Genomic DNA, 13,873 nt, shown 5'->3' with positions numbered 1-13,873 from the left:
TTTTATATGGTTTTGGGATTGGTTTTTTATAATTATTTTGAAATGTGTCCATCTTCTCACAAGGCGTTGTTACATATATACAGACATATGTTTTGGTTTTTTTTTTTCATACCCTTAATCAGGTGTCATTTAAAACAAAGACACTTCTGTGTAGCTGCCAGGCAACAAATGTGGTTGGCTTAGGGACAAGTATAGTAATGCAGTGCAAAGCAGAGTGGGGTGGCTCAGTGATCAGACTGTTAATGAAGGGACAGAAAAGAACCCCTTTAGGAATGCACATTGTTGATATTTGTCTTAGGAATTAAAGCTACAGAGTATAGAAAAATACAGTTTCAAAATTTTTATTTTAGAGTGTTTTTTTGTTGTTGTTATTGTTTTTGACACTGTACTTGTTACCATCAGTTATTAGATTAATAGGACTTTGGGCTGTTGCATACTTGCTGTGGTGAAGAGAAAGAAGAATTAATATTCTAGCATTGGTACATAAGTGAGATCTTCTATTTGCTAATAGTACTTGAAAGCATCTTAAATTTATGAGTTGTTTCAGAAGCACAGCAGGTCTTAGCAATGATCCTAGAGCTTCTGAGAGTAGTTTTATAACTTCTGAGAAACTTTAGATGATATGTATCAGTGCAAAATGGCAGCATATTCTTGTGGGGACTTGCAAGGGACTTGCCTGCGCTTAAGAGAAGTCTGACTCTGAGGTTGGATAATGATAAGAAGTTGTTGTCTAACTTGTTTTTTTGAAAAGCATAAAACATTTCCTGATGTTTTAATTTCAGACATGAAATATGAAGGTTTAGATGTGTTTAGACAAAACCAGTTTTGATGATAACTTGTGTTTAAACACCTGTTTTATTTATGTCATATCGTGTGCATTAAATACAGAAATGGGGAGTTCCACTGAGTTCAGACTTCTGGTCAATTCGCAATTTTCCATTTGTCTTTATTTTTCTTGATACTGTATATAACAAAGATGAAGGTTCATAAAATGGCATCTCTCTTTGATTCTCAGACGTGAATGAACTGAAGGAATGCCTCCAGGTGCTAGTAAAGGAACAGCAAACTCTGGCCACACAAACTGCAACGACAGCTCTCTCAGCTATGAGGCTAAAGCAGAGGCTGGTCATCCTGGAACGATATTTCATTGCTCTGAACAGAGCAGTTCTTCAGGAGAACATCAAAGTGAAGTGGAAAAGCAGTAGTGTTCCTCTGCCTGCTGTGGATAAGAAAAGGTAATAACACATACCTGAACAAGTTAATCCATTAGAAAAGCCATAGAAAGGTTATCAGCCTGTCTGTGGGGGCTTAATGTGATTTATTCCTCCTTGTGAAACATTAATGGTAAAGAAACTTCTTATTTCTTAAGATGGCTTTACCATATTAAGTGGTGTTACCTGCCATCAGTCCTCCTTCTTGTCTGGTGCTTTCTTACAGTGCCTCTGTTTGTACTAGTATGTTTTTATTGTAATACATTGCTGTAGATATTAAACTTTGAGCTATTAGTATACATATATTGAAGTATTTCTTTTGTTCTGCTCAGCTAGAAAGTATGGAGAAGCCTGTTTCAGAAATGGTGCTAATGGAAAGGACATCATTGGAATAACAATATATTTGTCAGTAGTTGCTCAGCTCACATAAATTAAAAAACGCAAATACATAAAAGCAGAACATAGAACCTTAGCTTGGGTGAAAAATGATGTAATTGTGCATTTTATATTCAGCTATTTAATATACATACAAAGAAAAGCTGAACAGTTTAGTTTGAGTGAGAAGTGATGTAATTATGCATTTTATATGCAACTGTTTCAAGAGCAGTAACTGAGTAAGGAATCATCTGATTACTTTTTATGTCTGGATAGCTGTCTAGACCTAAAGATAGAAAAATCTATCAGATAAGGCATTAAATCAAGTGTTCAGTAGCTGTCTGACAGAACAAGCACTTTGTCTAGGGAAATTTTTGTTAGATTGTCTAGATTCAGATATGAAAGGAGAATATAAGTAGATATTACAACTAGTTGCTGTGGAATTGGAGTTCTGACAAGGATATCTTTGAATAGACAGTTCCCTTGAAATTTTTTTTCAGCTCTGATTAAAAAGAGCACTGATAATGTTTAAGTTATTAGATTGCTAAAATGCAAGTATAATTTCTTGAAAAAGTCCTAAGCTGTTCACTTTTGTTGTAGTCTCACAACAAAACAAACTAGACTTGGTGATTCAGTGTTGGAAGTGGTAGGGAATCTCTTGTTGCTGAGTATAAAGAGGAGCTTACTTAAATGCATTTGATTGTGTGAGAAAAGAAGTTAACAGAAATGAATGTGAGTTCAGTGAATATTACAAAAAGTTGAAGCTCTCATGCTTGCACACACAAGTACAGAAACTGCAAAGAGAAATTTTTAGCATTGAGACTTGACTAGAAAGATGACAAAGTAATGACGAAGTAATGACAAAATGGATGGAACTAATCATCAATAATTAAAGCTTAATTTTAAAAAGTCTGCAAGCTTAGTTTATGCAGTCCAAACTCACCAAAAATACAGACTTCCCCAGTAAATAATTAGTACCTTATGTTTGTGTATTTTGAGTAAAGCATCATAATTTCACTTTGAGTAACTGTAAGCATTTTTGGTGGCAGTTCATTATGCTGATCTGGTTTATATTTTTCTCTGAAGGTTTTTAATATTGGACATTGAATTGTTTCTTTGAAATGGTTGAAGTTGAATTTTGGTTGCTGACATTTTGATGTTGTTCACCTTGTTTCTCAAGACACAGCTATGATTCTTTACAAATAAAAATTGTGTAATTGTATATGCATGCATATGGCTAAATTGTAAATTAATCAAATATATGTCATAAAGAATAATCATAACATAAATGTATATTATTGTAATACAAATTTTTTGAAACTATTCATACATAATATTATTTAGCTCAAGACCTGTAGGCAAAGGTGTGGAAGGACTTGCACGTGTTGGATCCCGAGCAGCACTTTCATTTGCATTTGCTTTCCTTCGTAGAGCCTGGAGATCAGGTAGGTCTACTCTTGAGCATATTGCATATATATTTCATATGAAGCCATATGACTCATTAAAGTGTGTGTATCTGTGTTAAATATTGGCATAGAACTATAAATTTATGAATGATGGATTTGCATAATTGCACTTACGTGATTCCATGCTCTACAATGTTGTTGCTGATCAAAGCTACCCATGCAAGTATCAGTGTTGGGTTTTTCTGGGATGTTTTATTGCTGAGGAAGGTAAATTGGAATTTCATGAAAAGCATGTATTTTTAATACTAGATTTCAGGAAAGTTAGATTTATTCTTCAGACAAGGTCAAACCACTATTATTACATGATAGCAGCAGCTTGAAAAAGCTTTGAAGCTTTTGTGTGAAGCTTGTGTTTAGTTTGTGTACTTGTCAGCTATTGTCAAATTGCAGAGGTTGGCAGAATTGTCACCTGTGCCGCTAAACCTGCCGGTCTCAGTCTGCACCATTTGGTCAGATGGCAGGTGTGAGCTTACTCCATCCAGCCCTAGTTCTCTTTTCTCAGTGGCTGCATAGTGAAATCAGCTGGTTTGGGTTTTCACCTTTCTGAAATTTTTTCTTTTTTGGTGACGATTTCTTCAGAATATTGTCATCAAATGTTCATGTGAAAATTGAGAATTTTGTCCATAGGAAGTAACTTGTAACTTGTGTTGAAAAGAAGCTCCACAAAATATTGTCTACAACTATTTCTCTAACTTCTGTAAAGGTGGGAATGTAACTGCTCTTGCTGTGTTCTTTAGGTGAAGATGCAGACTTGTGCAGTGAATTGCTACAGGAATCACTTGATGCACTGCGAGCTCTACCGGAGGCATCCCTTTTTGATGAAGGGACTGTGTCTTCTGTGTGGCTGGAAGTGGTAGAAAGAGCTACTAAATTCCTAAGGTCTGTTGTGACTGGGTAAGTTTCTTTTCCTGAGCTGTTAAATGGCAAGCTTGCATCTCTCAGAAGCTGGTGGTATAAACATAGTGATTTATGGAAAATTTGAAATATTTCCTTCCTCTTGCAGTGTAGTTATACAAGCAAGCAAAAAATTAATGAACTATTGAAATTATGCTCTTTAAATATGATTTTATGATTTCAGCTGGTTAAGAAAAATCTGAATTGGACTATTCTGAATCACTGCATGAAAATTTAGCAAAACAATTGTGTTTCACACATGTAGATATATCTGCAGAAGAATGCTTTGGTAATGCTATATATGTGCACTCTTAATTGTGCCCTTCAAGTATAACAAGGTAATACAGATTTTTGTGCATGAAGGAAGATACACTCATATTGGACTTGGAACACTCCCCTGCTTTTCCCTGTTATTTAAGTAGGCTTCAAGTTGTTACCTTTTTACAGTAGTTACTAGAAGTTACTTGAAATGTCTTTTCAATACTGGAACTACATCCTTAAGGTGAATATCATAAAACATATTTGAATTTCACCTGTGAAAAATGTTTTTCATGTTCTTAGCATGTTTAATAGAACTGTAGATAGATAGTGAAGCTTGCGGTGTTTTTAAAGCCTAGCTGTCCCTCTAAAATTTGATCTAGTTGGAAATCTGTGGGCTTTTCTCAGCTCTTTTCATCAGCCCTTTGATGTTTTTCTGTAAGTTTAGTGGTTCTTGGGGTGCTGTAGATGCTTTTGGTAAGCAATTGTGTATGATTTCCTCTTAGTTAATGTATATTGTTTGACTTTTAAACAGAGATGTGCATGGAGCTCCCAGTACCAAGGGGCCAGGAAACATTCCTTTGCAAGACCAGCACTTGGCACTTGCCATATTGCTTGAACTGGCAGTGCAGAGGGGTACACTAAGGTGAGAAGCATGGGCAGTCTGATTTTTAACCATCACTGTTGGAATGGGCTGACAGTCTTCAGTTTTCATGAATTTGGATTTAATGTAATAATTGTGGTTCAAAGCACATGGACCTTTTCACTAAGGCCCTGGTGATTGAGACCTAATACTATCTAGACTGCAAAATCCATTTTTTGTATTTTGATAATCTGTTTAAAATGGAAAGCCCTGACATCCAATTTTGCTAAACTTCAAAATGCAGAGATTGAATTGTATGGATAGCCTAACCCAGTGGTTTTAGGAATGCTTATTAATAGAAAATGTTGATTCTCTCTTTCAGCCAAATGTTGTCTGCAGTTATGTTGCTGCTTCAACTTTGGGATAATGGAACGAGGGAAACGGATAATGAGCGATCTGCACAGGGAACAAGTGCACCCCTTCTACCTTTGCTACAAAGGTTTCAGAGTATAATATGTAATAAAGACATGCCCAATACTGAGGAAGAGATTCAGGTACTTATTCTTGGATTATTTAAAAGGGGCATTATGTTGGAATGAAATTTCTTTTGCCTAGCTAAAGTAGTCATGAAATTATCCAAACAAAGTTGTTGGTGGTGTTTTCCATGTAGGGTGTATATACACCGTGGTTGTTTGGTTTTCATGTGAACATTTGAGTTTCTTGAGGTAGGGGGAAGAATGTCACAGCATGATTAGAGATAAGTGTCGAGTTTAGTAGTTAATGCTGATGTGATAAAGAACTTAGCTATGGCTAACTTTTTTGCATATTTGGATTGTTCTTATTTTGTGTTTAAAATTAATTGAATTATGACTCTTTGTGAATATTACTGAGGTTGATAAAACCTTTATTATCCTTGTAACTTTCTATTATATACACAATCTGACTATTTTGTCAACATTCATGTTTCAAATTTTTCTCTAATGTGAAAAAAGGATGCGCAGAGTTTCTTTTCTCTTACACTTGTGCAGATAGTCATCTTGTCTAAACATTATTGTATAGTCTCATAGATATACCTTGAATCTTTTTCTGACTGCTCTTTTTTCTTTTCCAGCTCCTGACTTACCCTCTAAGTCCAAATGAAAGTTTTCTGAGGTATCTGACTTTGCCACAGGACAATGAGCTGGCGATTGACCTGAGACAAACAGCTGTGGTGATCATGGCCCATTTAGACCGCCTTGCCACCCCATGTATGCCTCCACAGTGTAGCTCTCCTACATCTCATAAGGTGATTGTTTGCAATATCAAATACAGTAAGATGCTTTTCCCTAAAAACAGAACTGAATTTCAGAATGCAAGGAAAATAGCTCCTAAGATTCTTCAAATTACTTTCTGATTTTCACCATATAACCTTGAGTTCTGAAATTTGTCTTACTTGGGTAACTTATATTACAGCAGCTCTTCTTGAGTGAGCCTTGGAGTGCTCACATTTTATGGTTTATGAACCATTCTTTCCTACCACACTATGGCTAATTCTGCCATATTTTGAGCTGTTCCTTGTGCTTCTCTGAGTAAATTCTTAAGACTAGACTTTATAAATGTTGGGGGTCTGACTTACTAAAAAAATAAACAAAAGAAAAAAGTAAATGCCAAACTTTCCAACCTGAAAAATCTCTGAATCTCTTACCTTAGACACTTACTGCTCATTTAGTACCAGAATGAACTGAATATGATGCATGCAAGTCTTTATTTTTGGTATCTTCTAATTAGGTAGGTTTTATTGACTGTTGGTCTCAGACTTGAACACATTTGGTATATAATGTTTTAAAAAATAATTTGCTTTGTGGATTTTATTAAGCTGTGTATTTCAGAATTTAATACTTACAGAATTTCTTATTTCCTAGGGATCACTGCAAGAGGTCATTGCTTGGGGATTAATAGGTTGGAAATACTATGCTAATGTGAGTGGTCCAATTCAGTGTGAAGGACTGGCCAACCTTGGTGTTGTACAGGTTGCTTGTGCAGAGAAACGTTTTCTGATATTATCTAGAAATGGAAGAGTTTATACACAAGCATATAACAGCGATACTCTGGTGAGAGTTTTTGCATGTTTTAAAAAATTTGTTGTGTATTACTTCATAAGTTTCCTTTTCTAAATATTTACAATTTTTTAGGACAGTAGATGGAGACATACTGTTTTTTTGTGAGCTTTCTGTATGTAATTTTCGGTATGTATTTGAACTTTCAGAAATAGTGGGGTTTGTCTCTTGGGTTGATTTGATGAAAAGCGTATGGATTCTATAATTCCAATCATGCTAGAGGTTATGGATACTATGATAATTGCTTTTATTGGTATGCTGGCCTTGGTAACTTCAGAAATTGGAAGATATGAAATGGATTTTACTTTAGTGATATAACTGTGTCCAAGCTGTGTAGTTTCTCAAACAAAAATGCACTGTAAATAGAAGCCTAAGCCTGGAATGTTAAGAGAAACACCATTTTCATATGTACTGAAGACCTGTAAGAATGGGAACAAATAACTTCAAAGAACTGCTTTTGTCATATTTGACCATTTTTTTCTTAATTCTTTCACCTCATTAATTTGAGAGCAAAGTTTTGATAAAATTGGAAATAGGAAAACTGTACTTAGTTATGTGATGGAAAATGTCAGCAGATTTTGTAAGCATATTGCTTTTGCTTGGTTTACAGGGACCACAGCTGGTGCAGAGTCTAGCTTCCAGAAATATTGTGAAGATAGCAGCACATTCAGATGGGCATCACTACCTGGCTTTGTCAGCAAATGGTGAAGTTTTCTCTTGGGGTTGTGGAGATGGTGGAAGACTAGGTCATGGGGATACAGTGTATGTATTAAAAATAACCATAACATTTATTTGCAAGTGTTCTGAATTCATAGTAAAAATTACTTTGTTGTGTATATAAGCAATGCTCAGCATTTGACATTTGGCTCTGTTACTGAACAAAAGTTGTGTTCTCCCTGCATGTTTTTTCTGTCTGGAATATTCCTAGGTCTCTATTGACACTACTTTCTGAAGTACTTGTAGGTGGAGGGTGTAGTAGTGAGCACTGTTATCAGGCCTTTTATTAATGGCTTTATGAATCCAGAGCACATTTTCTCTGAAATGTTGACTCACAGGTTGGAGCAGGCTTATTATTTTTTATGCAGTCATGTTGTACATTACTCATTTTTCTGGGACATCACTGTCTTGCTTTTGTGTAGAAGCAGTTTTCTACAATAGTATTCTATAGGGGGTGTACATCAATACATTATAGAGATTTTATGTGTCTTCCCCCATTGCAGAGTTCCCTCTGAGGCAAGAGAGACTACACAAAGGTTGTCAGTGTCATGAAATGAATTGGTCAGATACAGTAAATCAAGGTGGTATTTTTAACAACAGACACATATTTTTTACAAACATTGCATGAACTCAATTGAAAACAGAAGTTGCAGTTGTTAGACATTCCTTCAGTTTTTTGTATCTTGTTGAACAATGTGAACTTAATTTTGGCTTGTAGTTCTATTTGTATTTTGTTACTTCAGACTTATAATAAGGCTTGCAGGTAGAATTGCAGCAATTCTAACAAGTATGTCGCACCTTTTATCACCTACTCATCAAATCACCTTTTGTGAAATATGTCACCTTCTGTTTAAATAGCCCTCTGGAGGAACCTAAGATGATATCTGCTTTATCTGGGAAGCAAGCTGGAAAACACGTTGTTCATATTGCATGTGGAAGCACCTACAGTGCAGCCATTACTGCTGAGGGAGAGCTGTATACATGGGGACGAGGAAACTATGGCAGGCTTGGTCATGGTGAGTTAGTTGATAGCTTCAAATAAGTTGTTGAAGAATTTAGTGCCTGTTGCAAATGATCTTTCATTCCTCCTAAAGCTGATTTGTGAACATTATGTGGCTTCATGTGAATTGAAATAATTATGGGAGGGATTGTCTCAAACCCATTAAATTCCCTGAGTTATCTGGAAATAAGCAGCTGGAAGGAGAAGAAAAATCTGCAATGTTCTCTGTTCCTTTCCTCATGAAGCTAAGACTATTTCATGGGTTAAATCCTTGCTGGGTGTCTCTCAGAAACCATACAGGGACATGGTCATGATACTCAAATCTGAAAACAAAACTAAACAACGCTGCCCTGCTCTCACACAATAAATCATCCAAAAGCAAAGAAGCAAAAAAACCAAACGAAAGAACCTGTCAGGCCTTCTGGGTTTTGCTTCTCACAGAACCACTTTGTTTTGAAGGTTCCAGTGAAGATCAGACCATCCCAATGCTGGTCACTGGGCTGAAAGGACTCAAAGTTATTGACGTGTCCTGTGGGAGTGGAGATGCTCAGACTCTTGCAGTTACTGAAAATGGTTAGTAGCAAAACAAAACTTAAAATTCCAAGTAAGGTTACCTGTCCTTCCTTTTACTCTGAAGATATTTGTACTTCAGATATGCTTAATGTAGCAGCTTGAATTCTGTAAGAATTTGAAGCTGAAATTCCTTTTGCGGAAAAAAAATATGTACATTTATATATTTTGTATATAATGCTGCAGAGGTATTTCCATGCATAGATATGCAGTACATTCCTTATGAATATGTAAATATATTGAGTTTATGGTGTATATATATTTCATGTAAATGTACAGTACATGTATGTGCATGTGTCTAATTTTATTCGTTACTACATAAGTGCACATATCTCATGATGTCACAAGAGCCAGAATTCAGAGTAAGAGAGCTGTCTCTCTTAACTCTTTGGAAGTGTACAAGAAAAGCTGCATGGAAGTTCATCTTTCCAACATTCCTGACCAAGGTGCCTAGGGTGAGACAGATTCAAAACCTGCATTTCATTGTGAGATCAAGCCCCAAAGTCATCTCTTAGAAAGCAGATAGTTCTTGGAGGCTTGTTGTTCCTTTGAAATACAGCTGGTTAATATGATGTGCATTACTTAAAAACTGAAATGTTTGCTCATACAGGAAATGGAAACCCAGATTTTATCAATTCTTTTCCTCTCTCTGGTCTCTGCCTTGCATGCTTCCATTACTTACCAGAGTACCTTAGGGACTCTGCTTATGCAAGTAGGGAACAAAAGTGCATCAGAACATAAAACAAGACTTTCTGTTTGGGCATGCATGGGTTTACCAGTCTTGAACCATAATTTTATTTACTGCAGATGCAGAATGACTTGATTGTTTCTAAGTTCCCACATCAGGACTTAGATTTAGTAGTGTATTTCAGAAGAACATGATAAATGTGACGATTTCATTTCATTTTGAGAAATGCTTGAATGATATCAACTGAAAATTAAAATAGGTTTAACAGAAAATTTGGCCATTTGATGTAGAAAACATTTTGTAAGCTCTTATAAATAATTAAAGAAAACTGTTTTTAACTTGCTTGATTTGCAGTAAATCCTGTGCTTCATTTATTTTTAATAAGGACTCTTCATACACTGATAGATTTTCAATGAATGTTATATATTGCGCTTTTCATGTTTAGTTTTGTCAGCATGAATATTTTTCAAATATTGTTCTTTATTATTGTCAAACAATTTGAAATTAATTTGGAATTGCTTTTGTTAAAATACAATTTAAAATTTGTGCTTGTATAGAATCTTAGATTTTGAATAATTTATTTGTTAAAATGGGTTACTTAATTACACGAAAAAAGCAGTTGAATTATTTTTTGTTTTCTTTCTCCTGATTTAAAGGCCAGGTCTGGTCTTGGGGTGATGGAGACTATGGAAAACTGGGAAGAGGAGGCAGTGATGGTTGCAAAACTCCCAAGTTGATAGAAAAGCTTCAAGATCTGGACATTGTGAAAGTACGCTGTGGGAGTCAGTTCTCTATTGCTTTAACCAAAGATGGCCAGGTTTACACCTGGGGGAAAGGTGACAATCAGAGACTTGGGCATGGGACAGAAGAGCACGTTCGATATCCCAAACTGCTGGAAGGCTTGAAAGGTAATTGTCGGAGTTGAAAATATTCCAGAGCTCTTTCTATTGTTGGGGCTTTTTAACTGACACAAATGAGTTCTGCTTTGAGTGATGATACCATGTACTCGGTCATATTTTATGCTAGGAGTATTGAAAAAGGTAATAATGTGCATTTCCCATCACTTCTGCGTTTACACCTACAAGATTTTAGCAGACTTAAAGACACTATGTTATGACTACTTTAAATGCTGCATGTCTTGTGTTTTCTTTATTCTTACTGCTTTTCTTTTATTAGGTTCAAGAAGTGCTTATTTAAAGCAAGCATGTTTGCATTGTCATGCAAATAAATATATAATATATGCTTAGATTAAGGCAGATGAATGGAATAAATGAAAATAACGGACAACAAATAGTGTCATTAAAGTTGTGTTTGACTTTTGACTAGTTTGTAATGGAGAGAAAATTAGTTCCTTCATTTGGGAGAAGACCTGAGGTTCTGTCAGGGAAGATGAGGAAGAAACCTCTTTTATTGATCTGTCTTTCCTTTAAATTGTTACTCATATATGTTGAATGATTTAAATGAGAATAATTTTACAGCCTCTCATCATAGATGGGGAGATCTTTAAATAACTCATTCCCAAAAAAGTTTCCAAGTGGAAGGGACACAAAGTAGAATCTTTTTTTTTAAATTGTAAACTTCTGTACTTACCTGTCTCTTGGTTTATGCTTTGCTGTACTCTTCCAGTCCACTGCTGGGGCAGAAATGAGACTCATGGCATCCATAACATCTTCCTAGTTAAGCATGGTTGTAATTAGCATAGTTTTCCTTACGTCTGCTAGTTTCCTGTCAATGATTGTTGTATCTAAGTTATAGTTTCCATATCTAACTTCCTTATCAGGAAAGAAAGTGATAGATGTAGCAGCTGGATCTACCCATTGTTTAGCACTGACTGAAGACAGCGAAGTGCACAGCTGGGGAAGCAATGATCAGTGTCAGCATTTTGATACTTTGCGTATCACTAAACCAGAGCCCGCAGCACTCCCAGGATTAGACACAAAGCATATCGTTGGAATTGCTTGTGGACCTGCTCAGGTAGGTTTTAATTTTGAATTCTTTGGTTTTACTTCCCACTGAGTTTAGTATTCTTTATTATAATACTGCTCCTTCTTTCTGTGCTTGCATGACTTTTTGTATTCTTTCTTATTCTGAGTAAATGAAGGCTTTGGAAAAAATAAATTTTGCACATTTGTTCTGCCAAAAAGGGGTGATTAGTTTTCCCTGTGTTGGGTGTTCTGAGAAGTAGCTATTTACCTGTTTTGTGTTGTGTGATACAGCAGTTGAGGAGTTGTCAGCAGAATGTTTCTTGTGGCTGAACTAGTGAGATATCTGGATGGGGTATGACAACACATTGGAAAATGTGATAAGAGAGTTCTGGATCTGTATGGATTTATGTATGTTTACAAGGATGCAAGTGGAGCATTCTCTTTGACAGTTGTGCTGGTACTATTTCCACATCATCTATTACTGTTTGAAGGCAAATTTAGCTTTGCACTCCTATCTGTAGTCAATGTCATATTTAGACAATAACTAACTGTGGGACTTGGTGTGTTGTTTCCATTTATAGAGTTTTGCTTGGTCATCATGTTCAGAATGGTCAATAGGCTTGCGGGTACCTTTTGTGGTGGATGTTTGCCCCATGACATTTGAGCAGCTGGATCTGTTACTGAGACAAGTGACTGAGGGAATGGATGGATCCTCAGACTGGCCCCCTCCTCAGGAAAAAGAGTGTATGGCTGTGGCAACATTAAATCTTCTAAGGCTTCAGGTACCTTCCATTTCTTATGCTTTGAGCAGTCATTGAGCTGAATGTTTTCACTAAGTTGCTTGGATGGAAACTGTGACCTTTAATGTGCCTTAAAATGCATTTTTTTAAGACGCATTATTGATTTTTAAAAGTGAAATAACTACACTATCATTTTATACTCTTTGAAATTTGGCATCTAGTGGTTGTTTTTTGTTCTTCTTGACAGCTTCTGAATTTCATTAAGAATGAGCTGTGAAAACAATATCTAAGTGGATTAAACCTTGTATAGTCAGAGATTCTGAGTATTTTTGTGAATTTTAAATAGCATATTTAAAAGTGAATGACCTCTTTAATTGGTGTCTGGCAGTCACTGAAGATGTGCTGTTTTTTCTAGCATAATATAGTGATGCAGAAACAGTTCAAGTTATTCCTTGGGTTTACTTCAGATCTTTGGGGCTTATAGCTACCATTCATAATCTTTGAGTATTGGTTTAAATTCAGGATGTAGGCAAGCCAGCATTTCCCTTTAATTTTACAGATTTGCGGGTGAAAGTTTGTATCTTGGTCACTGAATTTACTCATTTGCTCCAGGAGTGACTTCCTGCCATTCCCACCAGGTTCATATCACGTACTAATTAAAATTTGCCTTTTATTTTTCAGCTTCATGCTGCCATTAGTCATCAGGTGGATCCAGAATGCCTTGGCTTAGGTTTGGGCAGTATCCTGCTCAACAGCCTGAAGCAGACAGTGGTAACATTGGCCAGCAATGCTGGGGTTCTAAACACGGTGCAGTCGGCGGCCCAGGCGGTGCTGCAGAGCGGCTGGTCTGTGCTGCTGCCCACGGCGGAGGAGCGCGCCAGGGCGCTCTCAGCGCTCCTGCCCAGTGCAGGTCGGTCCTCAGATTGAAGCTTTTTTGTTTGGGCCTTGCATTTTGACTTCATTGATCACTTCTTCCATTCTTAGTTTCAGGAAATGAAATGAATGTCAGCCCGGGACGTAGATTTATGATTGACCTCTTGGTGGGCAGCTTGATGGCTGATGGAGGCTTAGAGTCTGCACTGAACGCTGCTATTACTGCAGAAATTCAGGTATGGTTCATCAGCTTTGCAGTTCAGGTTTTTCTTCAGGGTACTGGTTTTTTTACTTTTATAAATACAAGAGTAAATGTGCCTTTAGTTGTGAACTGTGCAACAGCTCCTGGCATGTGTCCACCATGGTTTTGTGGAGTTCCCCTACTCTTTTTTACCTTCACCACTCTCCCTTTGCCTTTCTTTACATTATAGTTGTTTTTTAAAAAGTGTGCCCATATTGTTGTTGCTTTTAAAAAAG

General features: G+C 36.4%; 1 protein-coding gene across 2 annotated transcripts in view; it reads left to right on the top strand.

Moving 5' to 3' along the window:
* HERC2 (HECT and RLD domain containing E3 ubiquitin protein ligase 2) overlaps positions 1-13,873 on the top strand; it is a 102,918-nt gene that overhangs the window by 25,949 nt on the left and 63,096 nt on the right. The window contains exons 5-19 of one of the 2 annotated variants that reach the window (XM_041468549.1): positions 1,016-1,235; positions 2,931-3,031; positions 3,790-3,931; positions 4,740-4,850; positions 5,170-5,341; positions 5,899-6,072; positions 6,689-6,877; positions 7,494-7,645; positions 8,459-8,616; positions 9,060-9,173; positions 10,515-10,766; positions 11,639-11,832; positions 12,365-12,565; positions 13,205-13,433; positions 13,508-13,632. In XM_041468549.1, coding sequence (XP_041324483.1) covers positions 1,016-1,235; positions 2,931-3,031; positions 3,790-3,931; positions 4,740-4,850; positions 5,170-5,341; positions 5,899-6,072; positions 6,689-6,877; positions 7,494-7,645; positions 8,459-8,616; positions 9,060-9,173; positions 10,515-10,766; positions 11,639-11,832; positions 12,365-12,565; positions 13,205-13,433; positions 13,508-13,632 — 2,534 coding nt within the window. Of the gene's footprint in view, positions 1-1,015; positions 1,236-2,930; positions 3,032-3,789; positions 3,947-4,739; positions 4,851-5,169; positions 5,342-5,898; positions 6,073-6,688; positions 6,878-7,493; positions 7,646-8,458; positions 8,617-9,059; positions 9,174-10,514; positions 10,767-11,638; positions 11,833-12,364; positions 12,566-13,204; positions 13,434-13,507; positions 13,633-13,873 lie in introns of both variants that reach the window. The other variant, XM_041468548.1, reaches the window with a different exon arrangement.

This window comes from Pyrgilauda ruficollis, unplaced genomic scaffold (genome assembly GCF_017590135.1).
Source record: "Pyrgilauda ruficollis isolate IOZ18807 unplaced genomic scaffold, ASM1759013v1 scaffold22, whole genome shotgun sequence".
Classification (NCBI taxonomy): domain Eukaryota; kingdom Metazoa; phylum Chordata; class Aves; order Passeriformes; family Passeridae; genus Pyrgilauda; species Pyrgilauda ruficollis.
Note: the sequence above shows the minus strand (reverse complement) of the source record. Positions and strands in the feature narration are given on the sequence as shown.